Source organism: Lycorma delicatula, chromosome 1, assembly GCF_047948215.1.
Source record: "Lycorma delicatula isolate Av1 chromosome 1, ASM4794821v1, whole genome shotgun sequence".
Taxonomy (NCBI): Eukaryota; Metazoa; Arthropoda; class Insecta; order Hemiptera; family Fulgoridae; genus Lycorma; species Lycorma delicatula.
This window is the reverse complement of record NC_134455.1, coordinates 189869550-189887944: the sequence shown is the minus strand read 5'-3', so window position 1 is coordinate 189887944 and position 18395 is coordinate 189869550. Positions and strand designations below refer to the sequence as shown.

General features: G+C 30.8%; 1 protein-coding gene across 8 annotated transcripts in view; it reads right to left on the bottom strand.

The window, feature by feature from the left end:
- The window catches only part of LOC142326349 (polyamine-transporting ATPase 13A3-like), a 159562-nt gene that overhangs the window by 31976 nt on the left and 109191 nt on the right, over positions 1-18395 (bottom strand). For all 8 annotated transcript variants that reach the window (XM_075368802.1, XM_075368785.1, XM_075368794.1 and 5 more), the window contains 5 exons: positions 17042-17112; positions 14167-14261; positions 12997-13153; positions 5719-5923; positions 354-552 (listed from right to left, as the gene is read on the bottom strand). In XM_075368802.1, coding sequence (XP_075224917.1) covers positions 354-552; positions 5719-5923; positions 12997-13153; positions 14167-14261; positions 17042-17112 — 727 coding nt within the window. The remainder of the gene's footprint in view (positions 1-353; positions 553-5718; positions 5924-12996; positions 13154-14166; positions 14262-17041; positions 17113-18395) is intronic.

Sequence of the window (18395 nt, the reverse complement as noted above, 5' to 3'; positions counted from 1 at the left end):
CTTATATTGGGAGTAACTCAGTCCCTTCATTTGTTATCTATGAACTAGTGCTATGAATTCTTTAATATATTTGCTTGTTTATATTAGTAATTGTTGTATACAAATTTTGCTCGCTTTTACACAAAAGGGTGATGATTACCAGATATACCCTTCACCAAATCTCAGACATTAAAAGAATTCCGTAGATTCCCTAGTACTTTTAGAGAGGTAATTAAAGAGGTATTAAAGCTTTGACAATATCATTTGTAGTTACAGTCAAACAGTATTATCTAGACAATATAAATTATGAATAGATGTGCAATTTGGCTAAAATAGTAATATTAAATTTGACCACTAACAATTTTTTTATTTACCAGTTAACATGCTTTCATTTACTATACATGTCCCAACAAGAAGTGCTGCATCACAATGCATAATGCAACCTTGTGCAGGAATCACAATCACATCTCCAGGAACAAGATCAGCTGTTGATATTTCTTCATAAATACCCTCGCCTCTACATATTGTCACTGTTCCAGATGAATGAACTGTTCGGTGTAGATTTTTTTGATTCTGTCAAAAAAAACATAAAAACTTATATGTGAAAAAAGTAACAGTAATCAAAACAATAATAACTAAAATGGCTGCTAGTTAGTTATTATGGACATTGCCATTATAACAATCACCAAAAATTATATATATATATATATATATATATATATATATATATATATATAAACCCAAAAATGCATATATTCATTCAACTCAACTTATCAAGTTATTATAGCTATTTTTATTAGTTTTACTTTATAACAAAACAAGCTCATTGCCAGCGTGAATGAAATAAAAACCCACAACTGAATTTTTAAAGGATTATTATATGTAGCACAGAATTAAGATATTGGTTTCAAAATATATTTTATTTAACATCATTAATACTTTCTTGGGTAAACTACCAGTTAGGACAAAGATGAATACTATTCTTGAGCAGGTCTTCTTGCTCTTTAAGTATTTAGGATGTGACATATCATTTTATAAGGATGAAGATGTTTTACATAAATTGAATAGATTTAGAACTGTCTGGGAAACAATACATACTACTCTTGAAATAAGGCTAAAAGGGAAACTAAACTAAAAATTTATAAAACATTGGCTGTTCCAATCCTACTTTAAAGGGATGAAACATGGGTAACATCGAAATAGGAAGGATCTATCATTCAAGTTGTGGAAATGAGATATGTAAGAGCATCGACAGATTACACCAGACTACACAAGAACATAATAAAGGTATCAGATGAAAACTCAATATTATGCCGTTTAGACACAATTATAAATTATTCAGATGACTGGTGTGAACATTTAAAGAGAACGTCATCAGAATGTCTATCAGTCAAAGTTTTTGAATATAGTCCTTGTGAAAGGAGAGATCAAGGAAGATCGAATAAAAGGTGGCGCCAGTAAGGGCTGAATAAGCCTATTCTTGAAATGGTAAAAAAGAAGCTGATTAATACTGTATCTATTTTTAAACATTAATAAACAGGTTAGAAAATTGAACTAATGCAACTTTGTGATGTCAAAAAATATTGAATATGTAAACAAAATAATGTACTGCAGTTAAATTATTTTAAAAAGGAATTCATCTACAGTCGATTGTCTGCTGTCTTTTATCACTTATTTTCTTGTATTAGACGTACTACCAAAGAGTTTGTAAAGCTTGCTGTATGCTACTTAATTACTGGTAGAATTTCTTCACAAACATCTCTATTTTCTTCACCCGATTCTTCTTGTGCTGAACTATATATACAGGCAAACACCTCTACATTTAGTAGAGATAGGTACAAAGGTCTTCATCATTGAGTTTGGCCGCTACATGTTCATCTGTCAGCAACCAGACTTCATAATTATCTTTTATGTAGTTTGGAGATTATACAATTTCTTATAAGGATTCTTCTTACAATTATACCTTCTTAGTTTATTCCTGGAGCTAAGTGTTAACAACAGCCTGAGTAAGCGATTACAATTAACAAGCTTCATCCGATCGGGTCTTTAAAAAAGTGATAACACTATCTGTGATTTCAATAAACAATGACCACTGCAATTAATTAAAACTACAAATAATTTGTAATTACTTTACTCTAAAGAAAGTAACTTTGATTTTATTCTATTTTTTTTTTAAGATAAAAAAAATGTAAAAAAATTGTTAACTTTTGAATTAGTATGCAATGTTAATATAAAAGTTCTAACAGTATAGTATACAGACACTAGTAGAACAAATAATAATTTATTCTATTCCTACTAAATTTTAATAGTAATTATTTTAAGGCCGACTAAATTCAATTTAAAATCAGTATAATGTTTAATTATGTTTTTATAATAAGGAATTTAATTTGGAAGAATTAAATTTAAATTCCTATTAAAATTTTAATAGGAAGAATTTAATTTGAACTGTTAAAGCGTCCACAATATCACTTATATATTTATAATCAAAACTGGACATTCCAAATTGAAAAATTAAAGTTGTCATCTTTATTAAATATTGATTATGCTTTGTATACTCATATATAAAATTTAATGTACATCCTGGGAATCCTTAAAAAAACAAGTTTTTAGATTATAAAAAACAGGCTGTTGTTACAGATTTTTATTTCTTTTCAATTAATAAGAATCATTTAGACAAATATGTTTTAGTATTTTAAAAATTCTAACTTTTCCACGACTTTGTATTTACAAACATGTCAAAATACAAATTATGTAATTACAAATGGCCAAAAAGTAAATAATGGCAGCGTTCATCAAACCAGGCAATAGAATTATTTTTGTTACTTCAGCCTAAGAAAAAATGCATTATTATCTTCTACTGAAAATTTTAATAAACTTTTTAAGTATCTCAAAGATCTTATGACCTGTTTATTTAAAATAAAATGAAAACATTTTTTTTGATAAAAAAAAACTTTCACTTTGTCATGGCTTTTTAAACAATACTAATAAAATTAGCCTGAACTTTTAAATTCATCCTCATTTAATTTATACATTGTATGCAGTTACATCTATATTCATCAACATCATCATTATCATCCACCATCACCATCATCATCAACTTTCCCTTTTATCTGGTTCTTATTAAGCCACTCTGCCAATCATGGATTTCCACTTAATCTTTGCTCACCTCTATTCCAAACCTCCATTCTCTTTCTTCAGATTGTCCTCTATTCAATCTATTATCTCTTTCTATCTCAATACAAACATTTAGTTTGTATCTGCTTTCCTATATATTTCATCCATGCAGCAAAGTGATTCTTAAAACTCTACCTACCTTTCTCCTCTCTCAGAATAACTGTGTATTTATCATATAACCAAACTCCTGTTGACTTTCTATTTTCTTCCTTATCTTCTTATGGATCGTTACCTTAACTGACAAACTGCAAACATATGAGCACATACTTTGTCTTAGTCTAGTTTCTAAGCAACATTTTCAGTCAGTCTCACTAAGATCCTTATTATAGATTACATTTATTTCATATATATATTTTTGTTATTTTCTAACATTCTATTTATTGTTATTCTTTTTTTTTTTAAATTTCTTAATTCTGCATTTTGTGATGCTACTCTGTTTAATGTGTTTCATAGTTTTTCTTGATCCTTCTGAGCAAGTGCTCCAGAATTTCCTTTCTGTATCTACAAGTAGCAAATCTTCTAACTGTTCCTGAAGCAATATATAGTGCGTTCGAAAACTAACTATATACCTATATAAACAAGATTATATGTCGAGGGCAACAGTATACAAGGTAATTTGTAAGAAGCTAAATCTCATCCCATATAAAGTGAAATTTATTCAAAATATATCAGCCACATATTTTGTATTTCCTTATTTTTGAGCCAAAATGTAAAAGAAAAAAAGAAAAGTAAAACAAAAAAGATGTAGTGTGAGTAAGGTATCAGCTATAGAAGTATAGCCATAGCAGTGTTATTCGAAGTAGAATACTAGTTAATCCATTGGTGTTGACCACTCAATTTCATCTTAATCATTTCTGTAGGTGACTGTTCACATAAGTCTCCTATATACTATTTTATACTGATATTTCCTTCAGTATACGAGGTGCTACCCAAAAGTTCCGGGAATTTGAATTTTGTGCACGAACCATTGCTGGTAAGACCTGCTGCTGCTAGATGTGGCCAACTAGATGTGGCTGCTGCTAGATGTGGCCAACTAGATGTGGCTGCTGCTAGATGTGGCTGCTAGATGTGATTCTTTGTGAATCAGTGTTCCAACAGCTGTGACGGTGAGAGGCAGCATTGTTGACTTTCGTGCGGTTGTGTAACGTTGTGTTTTTCTGCTTTGGCGAAGTTCTAAACGGCAGATTTTAAAGAGCAAAGAACCTGCATAAAAGTTTGCTTCATCCTTATAAAAACTGGTGCAGAAATCACCATCATGCATGCTTGTGGAAGCATTTGGTGACAATGCTATGAATAAAAGTAAAACTTTTTTGTGGTACAAACGATTCAAAGATGGACGAACGACAGTCGATGACAATGAGCGTTCAGAGGAAAACCATTAACAAGCGCAACACCGGAAAACATCGTGAAAATGCGAGAGGCTATTGTTGCAGATCGTAGACAAACAATCCATGATGTTTGTGCAATCGTACAAATGTCATATGGGTCCGTGCAAAGCATCTTGTCGGACAATTTGAACATGACACGCATTGCTGCAAAATTCATACCGAGACTGTTGAACAGCGACCAGAAACAATATCAATTAGCACATCGCTAGCCGTTCTGAATTTCTTGGCTTCCAAAAAGATGGTAGTGATTCCCCACCCACCCTATTATATATAATGTTGGGCTAATTATATATATATTTTTTTTAACCTCCAGGACTACCGTTAGGTATTGCTGGAGAGGATAAGATGAATGAATTTTGTAGCATGTGAAAATGCCATGCCTGACCGGGATTCGAACCTGGGACCTCCGGATGAAAAGCCGAGACGCTACCACTTGCGCCACGAAGGCCAGCGAGTTAATTATATTTAAGGGCTTATTAATAGCAAAGAGCTTGGTGATGAAAATACTGGCAATGCTGGGGAGGCCAAATATGTATGTTCTGTTGCCAACTAAATTATTTGGCAAATAATTTTGACAAATTTTTATTTTTATTTTCCTTTTCTATGTTTAAAACTTTCAGGAAGCGCTTAACCTCTTCTGGCACTTCATACGCTTCCATATCCTCAAAGAGAACCTCAAGATAGCAGTGGGAATTTGGATGCCAGGGTGACTGGAGATACCGCAACAAGCATTGAATGTTTTGTAGATCCCTTCAGTGGATCTTAGTAGTCTGATACGTTGTTGGTGCAGCAAGAGTTTTATTTGGTTGTGTACTAAATGAAGTTGATTTCAATACACCATTGTCAGTCTTTCCACCGAAACTATCCTTCTTCTTACCAGTAATTAATGCTGTAGTAGCAGAGTTAAGGGATTGTACTTGGTCTGACAAAACCTGCACCAATTTTATTAGTTCACTGATGATGCACATTTGTAATTCTTTTGCATATTGTTAGAAAGAACCTGTACAAAACTAACACCAGGAATTACAGGATTTCTCATGTTAAGGGATTTTTTATGTTCCCTACAAGCTACATATTATACTTACACATTTCACAAAATAAAAAACAGACAAAAATGTATATCTAGGGCAAAATAAGTAAATAAGTTTTTAAGAAGTTATATAATAGTGATAATTACCTGGCGTGTCTGTAACACAGCAGAAGAAATCCCAAAGAGAGACATAAAAACAATCGCAAAACAGTAATAGTAGTATGCTTCTGCAAGCCAAACACATATGGTGAAAACTTGAAAAATGTAAAATGGATTCAATGCCTCAAGAATGATTAAAGTGCCAATACTTTGTACTTTTATTAATATTTCATTTCTTCCATACATTACCCTTCTGAAAGTATAAAAATATCATTTACTAAATGGAAAAATTTTTCAATTTTTAAATTAAATCCTTTTTCTGCTAGTACAGCAGATTTAAATATTTACTTTTCTGTAGTGATTTATTTTCATCAATGCATAAATATATCAGTCTGTGAATTTCTTATTACAAATTATTTGTTAAATCTTGCCCCATTAGGAAATAATTTTATGGCATATCTTTATGAAAGTGGTGTAGTTTACAAAAATGTAACACACCTGAGGAAGGGGATTTAGAATTTTATGAAATGTTATTAAATAGGGCATGGAGCAATTTAACTTATGAGTTTCTTAACTCGACTAGCGAGCTCCTTGGAAACAACTGAAATAATAATTTTAAGGTTATAATTGGTGATTGAGGATACATAATCCTTTAGACCTTGAAATTATGCCAGTCCAATCACACTAGTGCTATACTCCTGGAAAGAAAATTGATAGATAGCACTAACAGTGCTAACTTTTGAAGGTATTTAAAAATAAAAATGTTGGCAATATGGAGATAGCTTTTGACGATAATAAATAGATTCTTTATATATTTTTAGTAATCTTTAATTTTGCAATATGAGTTATGATTTCAATAAAGCATTTATTTAAATTTCTTTAGCTTCAGTGACTTGTAATATAAATTTTGAATGTGGCAAATGAATATGATTATAATTGAATGAATTTGTTTTTTCAAATAGACATTCTAATGATGAAATTCACTAATGAATCATTAATTCACTAAGTCTAATGTTGAAAGTCACTTTTTCAACTTTTACAGCCTGTTCCTGTTGAATGCCTGTAGTGTTGTGAAACATTACTGCATTCATATATGCCTTTTGTACAAAATGACGCATTTCAGTGCATGATTATGATTTGATACAACTCATGCTTAACACAATATAGATGGTTATTGTTCTAAGGTGCATGAGTGTCCAATTAGTTTCCATACCATTCATGTCACAAATACATTTCTTGAAAAATAAATTTCTCATTTTTCATTGAAACCAATTTTTTTTTGTCTTCAGTCACTTGACTGGTTTGATGCAGCTCTCCAAGATTCCCTATCTAGTGCTAGTCGTTTCATTTCAGTATACCCTCTACATCCTACATCCCTAACAATTTGTTTTACATATTCCAAACGTGGCCTGCCTACACAATTTTTCCCTTCTACCTGTCCTTCCAAAATTAAAGCGACTATTCCAGGCTGCCTTAGTATGTGGCCTATAAGTCTGTCTCTTCTTTTAACTATATTTTTCCAAATGCTTCTTTCTTCATCTATTTGCCGCAATACCTCCTCATTTGTCACTTTATCCACCCATCTGATTTTTAACATTCTCCTATAGCACCACATTTCAAAAGCTTCTAACCTTTTCTTCTCAGATACTCCGATTGTCCAAGTTTCACTTCCATATAAAGCGACACTCCAAACATACACTTTCAAAAATCTTTTCCTGACATTTAAATTAATTTTTGATGTAAACAACTTATATTTCTTACTGAAGGCTCGTTTAGCTTGTGCTATTCGGCATTTTATATCGCTCCTGCTTCGTCCATCTTTAGTAATTCTACTTCCCAAATAACAAAATTCTTCTACCTCCATAATCTTTTCTCCTCCTATTTTCACATTCAGTGGTCCATCTTTGTTATTTCTACTACATTTCATTACTTTTGTTTTGTTCTTGTTTATTTTCATGCGATAGTTCTTGCGTAGGACTTCATCTATGCCGTTCATTGTTTCTTCTAAATCCTTTTTATTCTCGGCTAGAATTACTATATCATCAGCAAATCGTAGCATCTTTATCTTTTCACCTTGTACTGTTACTCCGAATCTAAATTGTTCTTTAACATCATTAACTGCTAGTTCCATGTAAAGATTAAAAAGTAACGGAGATAGAGAACATCCTTGTCGGACTCCCTTTCTTATTATGGCTTCTTTCTTATGTTCTTCAATTGCTACTGTTGCTGTTTGGTTCCTGTACATGTTAGCAATTGTTCTTCTATCTCTGTATTTGAACCCTAAGTTTTTTAAAATGCTGAACATTTTATTCCAGTCTACGTTATCGAATGCCTTTTCTAGGTCTATAAACGCCAAGTATGTTGGTTTGTTTTTCTTTAATCTTCCTTCTACTATTAATCTGAGGCCTAAAATTGCTTCCCGTGTCCCTATACTTTTCCTGAAACCAAATTGGTCTTCTCCTAACACTTCCTCCACTCTCCTCTCAATTCTTCTGTATAGAATTCTAGTTAAGATTTTTGATGCATGACTAGTTAAACTAATTGTTCTGTATTCTTCACATTTATCTGCTCCTGATTTCTTTGGTATCATTACTATAACACTTTTTTTGAAGTCTGACGGAAATTCCCCTTTTTCATAAATATTACACACCAGTTTGTATAATCTATCAATCGCCTCCTCCCCTGCACTGCGCAGTAATTCTACAGGTATTCCGTCTATTCCAGGAGCCTTCCTGCCATTTAAATCTTTTAATGCTCTCTTAAATTCAGATCTCAGTATTGTTTCTCCCATTTCATCCTCCTCAACTTCCTCTTCTTCCTCTATAAAACCATTTTCTAATTCATTTCCTCCGTATAACTCTTCAATATATTCCACCCATCTATCGACTTTACCTTTCGTATTATATATAGGTGTACCATCTTTGTTTAACACATTATTAGATTTTAATTTATGTACCCCAAAATTTTCCTTAACTTTCCTGTATGCTCCGTCTATTTTACCAATGTTCATTTCTCTTTCCACTTCTGAACACTTTTCTTTAATCCACTCTTCTTTCGCCAGTTTGCACTTCCTGTTTATAGCATTTCTTAATTGCCGATAGTTCCTTTTACTTTCTTCATCACTAGCATTCTTATATTTTCTACGTTCATCCATCAGCTGCAATATATCGTCTGAAACCCAAGGTTTTCTACCAGTTCTCTTTATTCCGCCTAAGTTCGCTTCTGCTGATTTAAGAATTTCCTTTTTAACATTCTCCCATTCTTCTTCTACATTTTCTATCTTATCTTTTTTACTCAGACCTCTAGCGATGTCCTCCTCAAAAATCTTCTTTACCTCCTCTTCCTCAAGCTTCTCTAAATTCCACCGATTCATCTGACACCTTTTCTTCAGGTTTTTAAACCCCAATCTACATTTCATTATCACCAAATTATGGTCGCTATCAATGTCTGCTCCAGGGTAAGTTTTGCAGTCAACGAGTTGATTTCTAAATCTTTGCTTAACCATGATATAATCTATCTGATACCTTCCAGTATCGCCTGGCTTTTTCCAAGTGTATATTCTTCTATTATGATTTTTAAATTGGGTGTTGGCAATTACTAAATTATACTTCGTGCAAAACTCTATAAGTCGGTCCCCTCTTTCATTCCTTTTGCCCAGCCCGTATTCACCCACTATATTTCCTTCCTTGCCTTTTCCAATGCTTGCATTCCAATCTCCAACTATTATTAAATTTTCATCTCCTTTTACGTGTTTAATTGCTTCATCAATCTCTTCGTATACACATTCTACCTCATCATCATCATGGGCGCTTGTAGGCATATAGACGTTAACAATCGTTGTCGGTTTAGGTTTTGAATTTATCCTTATTACAATGACTCTATCGCTATGCGTCTTGAAATACTCCACTCTCCTCCCTATTTTCTTGTTCATCACGAAACCTACTCCTGCCTGCCCATTATTTGACGCTGAGTTAATTACTCTAAAGTCACCCGACCAAAAGTCGCCTTCCTCTTCCCACCGAACCTCACTAATTCCTACTATATCCACGTTTACCCTATCCATTTCCCTTTTTAAATTCTCTAGCCTACCAACCTTTTTTAAGCTTCTAACATTCCACGCTCCGACTCGTAGAATGTTATTTTTTAATTTTCTGGTGACCCCTTCCTTAGTAGTCCCCACCCGGAGATCCGAACGGGGGACTATTTTACCTCCGGAATATTTTACCAAGGAAGGCGCCTCCATTATTGTATATGTGAAAATGCAGAGCCACATTTTCTTGGAAAAAAAGCAGCTGTAGTTTTCCATTGCTTTCAGCTGCGCAGTACTCAGAGGACTGAGTGATGTTGATACGGCCGTTTAAGTCGTCCTGACTCACGCCCCTAACAACTACTGAAAGAGCTGCTGCCCTCTTTCAGGAATCATTCCTTAGTCTGGCTCTCAACAGATACCTCTCCGATATGGTTGCACCTTCGGTCCAGCTACTCTGTATCCCTGAGCACTCAAGCCCCCTCACCAACGGCAAGGTCTCATGATTCATAGAGGAGGATTGAAACCAAATCTACATTTATTGTTTTCAATAATTTTAGTTTATTTTCCATAATTTTTGATTCACATTTTAGTTTTGAGGCTCTGTAAAAGTACTTTAGTTGTTACTCATGTAAGGTTTCTGAGAGAAAGGCATTTATAATTTCAAACATTTTAATACTTTCTGCATTCTTAATTACACAATATTCAAACATCTGACTCACTGAAAAAGTAAGAAATGACAATTTTCTGCTATATTTCGCCTATGGAGCATTCCTCTTGATGGTCCAACAATAATCGATCAGCATATTAGGATTCCATTTGCCTTGATACCTCTTTTCCATAGCTGAAATCTGATGAAAGTGTGGGAAATGTACTTTAAAGGACATACTACAACCCAAATTTTTATAAGATGTTATAATGGTAATTTTCCACCTTTCGATTTTCCAAAAAACTCTGAGTAACATTTTTGATAGCTTGCCAAGCTGCTTTCTCCAGTCGACTCAATAGTTCCTCAAACTTTTCTTCATGCATTAATGATTGTATTTAAGAACCCACAAATATTCCTTCTTTAATTTTTGCATCACCAAGTTAGGAAATTTCTCTATTAAGTACATAAAACCAGGAGTATTGTCCACGGCCTTGACAAAATTCTTCATTAATTCTAGTTTCATACATAGCAGAGGTAGATACACATTTTTAGGATTACACAATCCTAGAATGTTTTTCTGTTCAGGAATGAGTGATTTGGGTTTAGTCCATTCTTTTCTAATGAAATGGTTTTTTCTGTCCCTATTTTCCCATTCACACAAAAAATAACAGTACTTTGTGTAACCAAGTTACAGACCAAGAAAAGTTCAGATAACTTCAAATCACCACAAATATTTCATCCATGTACTCCATATTGAAGCTTTTCCAATATAAATTTATAGTTTTCATATATTTCTTTCATACTGGCAGAGTGAGGCACAGGTACTGATGGGAATTTATTGCCATCATGCAGAAGCACATATTTTAAACTAACTTCAGAGGAATCAATGAATAAGCGCCGTTATGTTGGGTTATGTTCATTACATGTTTTGTATGATATTTCTTCTTTTATGTCTCCATAAAAGAAGAAATATCATTACAAAACACTAATCATTTTTTTCAGAAAAATTGTCTTTAAATTGAGAATGACGATTACAATAAGTACATATCTTTGTATTATTTTGAAGAAGATTCCATCCTTTTAGCCGGGAAGCAAGCATTTTAGACTTTTTTTTGGATAACTTTAAATCTTGTATGAGACTGTTAAGATTTTTTCAGTCAGTAAATGAGGCTCAGATGAACTCCTTTGTTCAAAAGTTGTATCACCAGAATCTGTTTCTTTTTCTTCCTTACTTCCATCAGACTGAGCTCTCTTCATATAAAGTCACATGTTCTGGAGGTTTTGGTATGGGCAATTCTTCACAGTGAGGAACTGGTCTCATTACTGATTGCAAGTTAGGATACACCTATGTTTTGATTTTCATGTAATCCCTTTAATGTTTGTTAAACAGAAATAACAGTCAGAAGAGTGATCTTTGGGTTACCTCTAAATCATAGGGATAGCAAATGACATGTGGCGTGTGCCATTTTTCCATGCAGTGAGAAGCCTGGAGCATGATAAACAACAGATATGTGGGATCCAGGCCCTTGTTTGGCCCCTGACTTTACACCTAAAATAAAGTTCATAGCATGTTTTTAGTAATGGAGTAAGGTTTCATCACTTTACCACATACATAACAAAAATTGTTAAGATGATTCAAACAAACTCTAGGCATTTTGTAACTGACAACTAATAAAAAAAAAATTAAGTTGTAAATATGTAATTCACAATAATTCAGACACACAAGGCACTCACAATGATGTGTTAACTGGTTCACTACTATTGCACAACTGGCATCGTTCTGATGAATGTGTGCTACACTAGATCACATTTGTACGTGTCAATACACAACAACAACAACAATGTTATATAACACTGTGTTATAATGTACATTAATGTAACATAATGTACATGTAATGTATATTACGTTATAACAACAACAATGTTATGTAACATTGTTGTTGTATTTATAGTAAATAATTTTCTATTCATTTTCTTAGTTTTATCTTCATTTTACTCTGATATTCTTGGTTTAGTCATGTAAATAAGTTAGATTCTACTCCTTCAGAAAGAAAAATTCCAAACCGCTTACTGAAATGAGACATGCATAACCATAATAATAATAATGCACATCAAAGATTGATTATTTTTTGTAAACTGCAAGATAGCAAGTCAGCAAAAGGAAGGACATGAGCAGCTTATAAACAAGTTACTATTCAGTAGAAAGTTATGGGGTTACAGGACTGGTACAGAGTATAGCGTTTACAACCAGGTAGGCTTTCTGCTGCTGCATTATTGAAGTTAAGGTTACTGCAGCCTAAAACCTTTATACTCTACTAAAAAATAGAATTCATAACATTTTTAAAGTTTGCCTGTCATACGAGAGTCTATTTCTACCAATTAACCCAGCGCCTTAATATAAATAAACTTTGACAAGTCATTACCAAAAGAGAATAGATTTGTACTGTGTACGACTTTGGAAACTTATTTCTTCTTACAGTATTATGCTATGACCAATGAATTTTAATAATACTAATTAAACTATCACAAAGATTTTGTCAAATTATTTTTAAATAATAGTTTTAAAAAAGAGCAGACAAAGATTTTTCATTTTTTTAGCCAAAATTTTTAAAATGTTATGGAAATTATACTTATATAACATTGTTGTTACCTTATTTCTTGTTCTTCTTTAGAGTATCCCTTGTAACTATGCAGTTCAGATCTTGTTTGACCACGATCTAAACCTACCAATTTAATGAAACTTCGTTTCTCTTCATCCCAAATATAACACATTTTTTTTATCCAAACTGCTCGAACATCAGTTACTTCTGCAATAACGTAAAAATTAAAGATGTACAATTAGCCAGTAATAAATATTGATGTTCACTGATAGAAGTATATCTTTTTACAAGAAAAAAGAACTCTAAAAATATAAATCCTTGAGACGGTAGTACATTATTTTAGGTTAAAATAAACTTCTAATAACCATACTAATTTCATTATGTCAGCTATAGTGGAAAATAAATATCTAGTGTAAAAATTTCAGAAAAAATCTAAAGTTTGGTATATGACTTAAATAAAGTGAGAATTGCAGACAATTGTGAATTCTCAATGAGAAGTCACATAGTTATTGCGTCAACCAACTTGTTTGGAAACATTTGAACTGTGTTTAGAGAGCAAGAGTTGTTGCACTTCTCAGCAAAATGAAAGTACTACCAATAATTGATTTAAATACTGAATTATCAATTATTATAAAAATGAAGGGAGGAGCAACAACAAGAATACTAAATTAATTATTATTCTCATTTAGACACTTAAGTAGAATTGCCTAAAAATCTAAATTACCTAAAAAAATTTTTGTAAGAAGTATTTGTTTGTTAATACAAAAGTGTCTATAAATGTTACAATATGTCTACTGTCATGTTACATGTCAGATCCATTAAAAAAATTATCAGTAACTCAAACCATGAATTCATTTTGAAAAATAATCATAATTCTAATACAGTGTTTTTCTACACTTTTCTAATTTTTCAAATTCTCATTTGACATTTGAAATAACAGAGTTTGATTAATTGAACTTTATTACGAGTTGAATAAAAGTTAATAAACAGGTGAAAAGATATAAATTTAAATATAATAAAATTTAAATATAAAATTAAATATAAATTTATTTATGAAATACAAATTTTTATTGAATTTTAGTGCTGACATTGTAGTATGGACAGACATATATGATGTAATAAAAAAAAAGTTAATATAAGTTGGCGTGCTATAACATAATTCCTATGAACATAAACTTTTGTTCATTACATGTATTTAACCTTTTTCTCCAAAAACTTACCTGCAGAAGAGCCATTATTTAAGTGTATTTTTAGCTTCTTTTCTTCTGTTTTTTCACTGGTTTTATTGTATCCAGTAATTTCATTACTTTTTTCACTAAAAAACAAAAAAATAGAAATAAAAGAATTCAAGAAATAAATAATGTAATTATCAAAATTAATTCCATCTAAAATGAACTCAAACAAGTTGACAGGGTGACTATTTGGCAACTTTTCTGTAAATATATATATTCATTTATTTTTTGTGTTTTCTTTTCATGTAAGTACTTCAATTAAAGTACTTACAAGTACTTAAATAAGTAAAAAATAGTAATAAAGGAAAAATATTTCACTTTTTAAATACAAGTATATAAACATACAAAAATATTCTCTTATGATAATATTATATATATTCATTTTAAGGGTAATCAGTAACTTTATAACTGAAAAAAAATAAATAAAAGTTAGTCTCATAAAAGAACAAAGTTGTCTACTGATAGACAGCTATGAATATACTGATCTTATGTATCAAGGGAATTATAACTATGTTGATAAATATATTAGGAACCTATTAAATTTATATTACAGGAACTGAAAATGAATTCAGGTTATTAAAGGTTTAGATTTAGGAGAATTTTTTAAAATGCAGTATTTAACCCAGATAAACAATATTACATGAAAAACAGAATCAAAAAAAACTTTAAAAAAATTTTATCAAGGGTCACAATCCATAAAAATTTATGAAAACTGTTAAAAATTAACTTAACATTTTCTTTTATTTAACATACAATCTCATAAATTCCAAGTATTTAGGTTTTCCAGGTCAGAAGAAATAGTATTAACCTATTTAGCAATCTATTTTTATAAACTCATGTACAAAAAAAAAACAAAACAATTACTACTCTCACTTAACACTTGAATAATTTGATATAGAACTACATTTATGAAAATTTATGCACCTGTTCTAGAATTACAAGTTCAGAAACATACATAGTACTCTCCAGACATATTACCATCTTTGTGATGGAGTCTGGTAAAATGTCACACAATCAGGAACTGAGAAAAAAACAAATATTATAAGTTAGTTACCAGGAAAGAAAGGTTTTGCTGAAGCTATGAGAAGTAAGTTTTTTAGACAATATCAACTGAGTCATGTTCTTGAAAATCCAACAAAAATATCTGTATTTCAAATTTTAGTACTTTAATAAAATAAAACAAGTTCTTTGGTTGAGAAATGTTTTTTTTATTTTATTTTTTTTTAATAAAGTTGTTACCTTTTCTAAAATTCTGTAATATTCTTCAATCATCCTAAACCATTGATTACAATTTTAACTAAAGTTGGGTTATTAAGTTTCATATTTTATGAAAAATGGGTAGTAGAAACCTTTTTTCTTTTTTTAACCTCTGGGACCACCATTAGGTACTGCTTCAGAGGATGAGGTGAATGATTTGTAGCATGTGGAAAATACCATGCCTGACTGGGATTTGAACCCGGGACCTCTAGATGAAAGGGTAATAGAAACCTAATGGTAGTTAAATAGACATCTTGTAAAATTGAAAGAAACAGAAAATAGAATAACAAATTTAAAAGGTTTATCCATTTATCGCTTAACATTCCACCAATACTGCATGCTAGTTTGAATCTTTGCTGCAGTGCAGTATACTGTAGACAATTAATTAGTATGTGATGACTGTTATGGATGAATTATGTAACTTCATATCAGAGCATCACTAATTATTATTCATGATAGTCTGGTACCTGTATTATATGACCTAGTGATCCTTGCATTGACCTGATGTGTCTTAATATAAATAATAAAGAGAACTTCCGCATAGTGAAATAATCTTGATTTTTAACACCACTTTATCTTTATCTGTTGGAAACAGTAATAGGATTAGAAAATTCTATATTAGCAGTTAAAAAAAATGATTTAGTGGATGCATTGTAACTATTTAATTTTTTAAATATGGAAAAGACTGCTGCTTTGTTCCCATATAGGCAAAAGAGATGCTAATGATGTGGATAGTAATCCCATTCATTAGTGATAGTTCTCATAACTGTATTTCTGTTGCCTGTAGTATTGAATTCTTTGGTGTCTTGTTAGATGGTAATTTTCATAGAATAATCAAAATGATTTCTTCTGAATGCAACCATAATGTTTTTCTTGAATCATCCTAATAAGACACTAATTTTGTTATCATTATTAAATATTTATCATGCCTACATATATATTCCCATCTGAAATAAAATATATATTTTGGGGCTGCTTCAAGTTTTCAGAAAAATTTGGCTATCAGATCATGTTTATCACTTATAAATAATTGTCAATTTCACTGATATTTTGTAAATTTAACACTGTAAATTTTCCATATAGTTACTTTCATGTATTACATATATTCTTGTTAAAAAATACCCTTTATTTAAAATTTAATCAACTATTACTGCAGCAAAAAAAAATATTTAGCATTCATCCCTATCAAACCATTAGACCTTCTGGTACTGTTGGAAAAACATTTTTTCTATCTTTGGAATGGCTCACCTGGCTTCATTCCTGAAATATTCTATAGAAAGTTTAATTAAGTATTATTATGAAAAAAATACTTATTTAATGTAAAAAGTGTAGAAGGTAAAAAACTTTAGTGGAAGATATAATGTTAGAATGCATCAAAAAAATAATTAAAAGATTTAATTTAGTTTATAAATGTACTGCATAAATATTAGTATAGGAATGAAAGAAATAGAGAACTATATTAAACCAGTCAAATAACTGATGACAAAAAAAAATTATTCACATAAATATATACACATGCCCATTCATTGTTCACAAATAATTTATTTAATTAATAAACGTAACTGAAATTAAAAGGAAAGTAGTATAACCTAATTATATAAATTACCTCTCTTTTTGTGGAGAAATCCATTTTACATCCCTAATGAATAACGATTTAAATCTTTTTTCATATGTATCCTGGAATAAAAACCATAATCAAATGAAAATTAAGAAAATGGGTTAAACTGATTTTTCATGAAATTAAATTATTTAGATTTTAAATTCATGAACATAATACTAACATATATGTTAACAATTTATTTCACTTTAAGCATATAGGCTATGTATTTATACAATTCTAAGACGATACTATCTGATAATATGCTGCAAGCCATTTCTGCAAAAGATGCTGTTCAGTAATCGTTATGCTAAAAACGTTTTGGCAATGCTGTCAATTTAAAAGATGCTGTTAATCTTAACACATTCTTCAAAGTGAATTTATTACAATGATTGTCAAAACCAATTAAAAGTAATGATAACATTGGCATCATGTGTAAATCATGCCCTGTAGCAGTATAATTAGATATAAATTATAAATCTGAAAAAACTGCCAATAAAGATTTTCTAAAATTATGTCTGAAATAAGAGACACAGATTTTATTTAATTTTGCATAAAGGGAGCAAGAAAGTTAGCCAGAGGGTTGATGTATTATCAGGTTTTAAAAGTACTTAATACACAGCAAACGTTTTGATAATTGATTTTTGTAAATATTTTAAACATGCTAACAAGATTAATACTTAATTTAAGTTATACTTACAAACGATTAATTAGTTATAGCCTTTAATTAGTTAATTAATTGATTGTGCATATTTATATTTCATCAGTATAAATATAGGATTTTAACAAATATTATTTAAAATTTTTAAAGAAGATAGATCAATTCTGGTTGTTCAAATGTATGCAAAATAATTTTGTTAACAAATTAATTACACAGTTCTGCAATATCACAATACTGTACATGGAATGTTTGAACTTGATTGCATCTGTAAATGTAATTCTGAACCAATTCGCCAAGTATTATTCTTCAGTTTATTTTTTGCATTAAGTTACTGAAGACTGATTAGGTTCACTGAAATTTCTTCTACATTTTTTTTATCCCACATTTGATGTCACCATTTATTTTGCTAAGTATCAAGGAGCAGAAAAAAACATTGTTTATTTAAACCACTGAACTCCTAAACTGAAATGAAGGCAGGTCAAAATTTTACTGATGTATTACTCAAAAGAATCTAAGTGAATATTGAGTGGTTTCAAATATGATTTTTGTGAAAGTTAAATCATGCAGTTTTTTTTTACTGATTAAGTAAGTCTCTTTGAGGTTTAAATTCAGGCTTTGTATGTCATTATACTCTTTTACACAGTAATGTAAGATGCAGGACACAAATTAACTGTAGCTGTACAGGTGTGTATATATATCCTA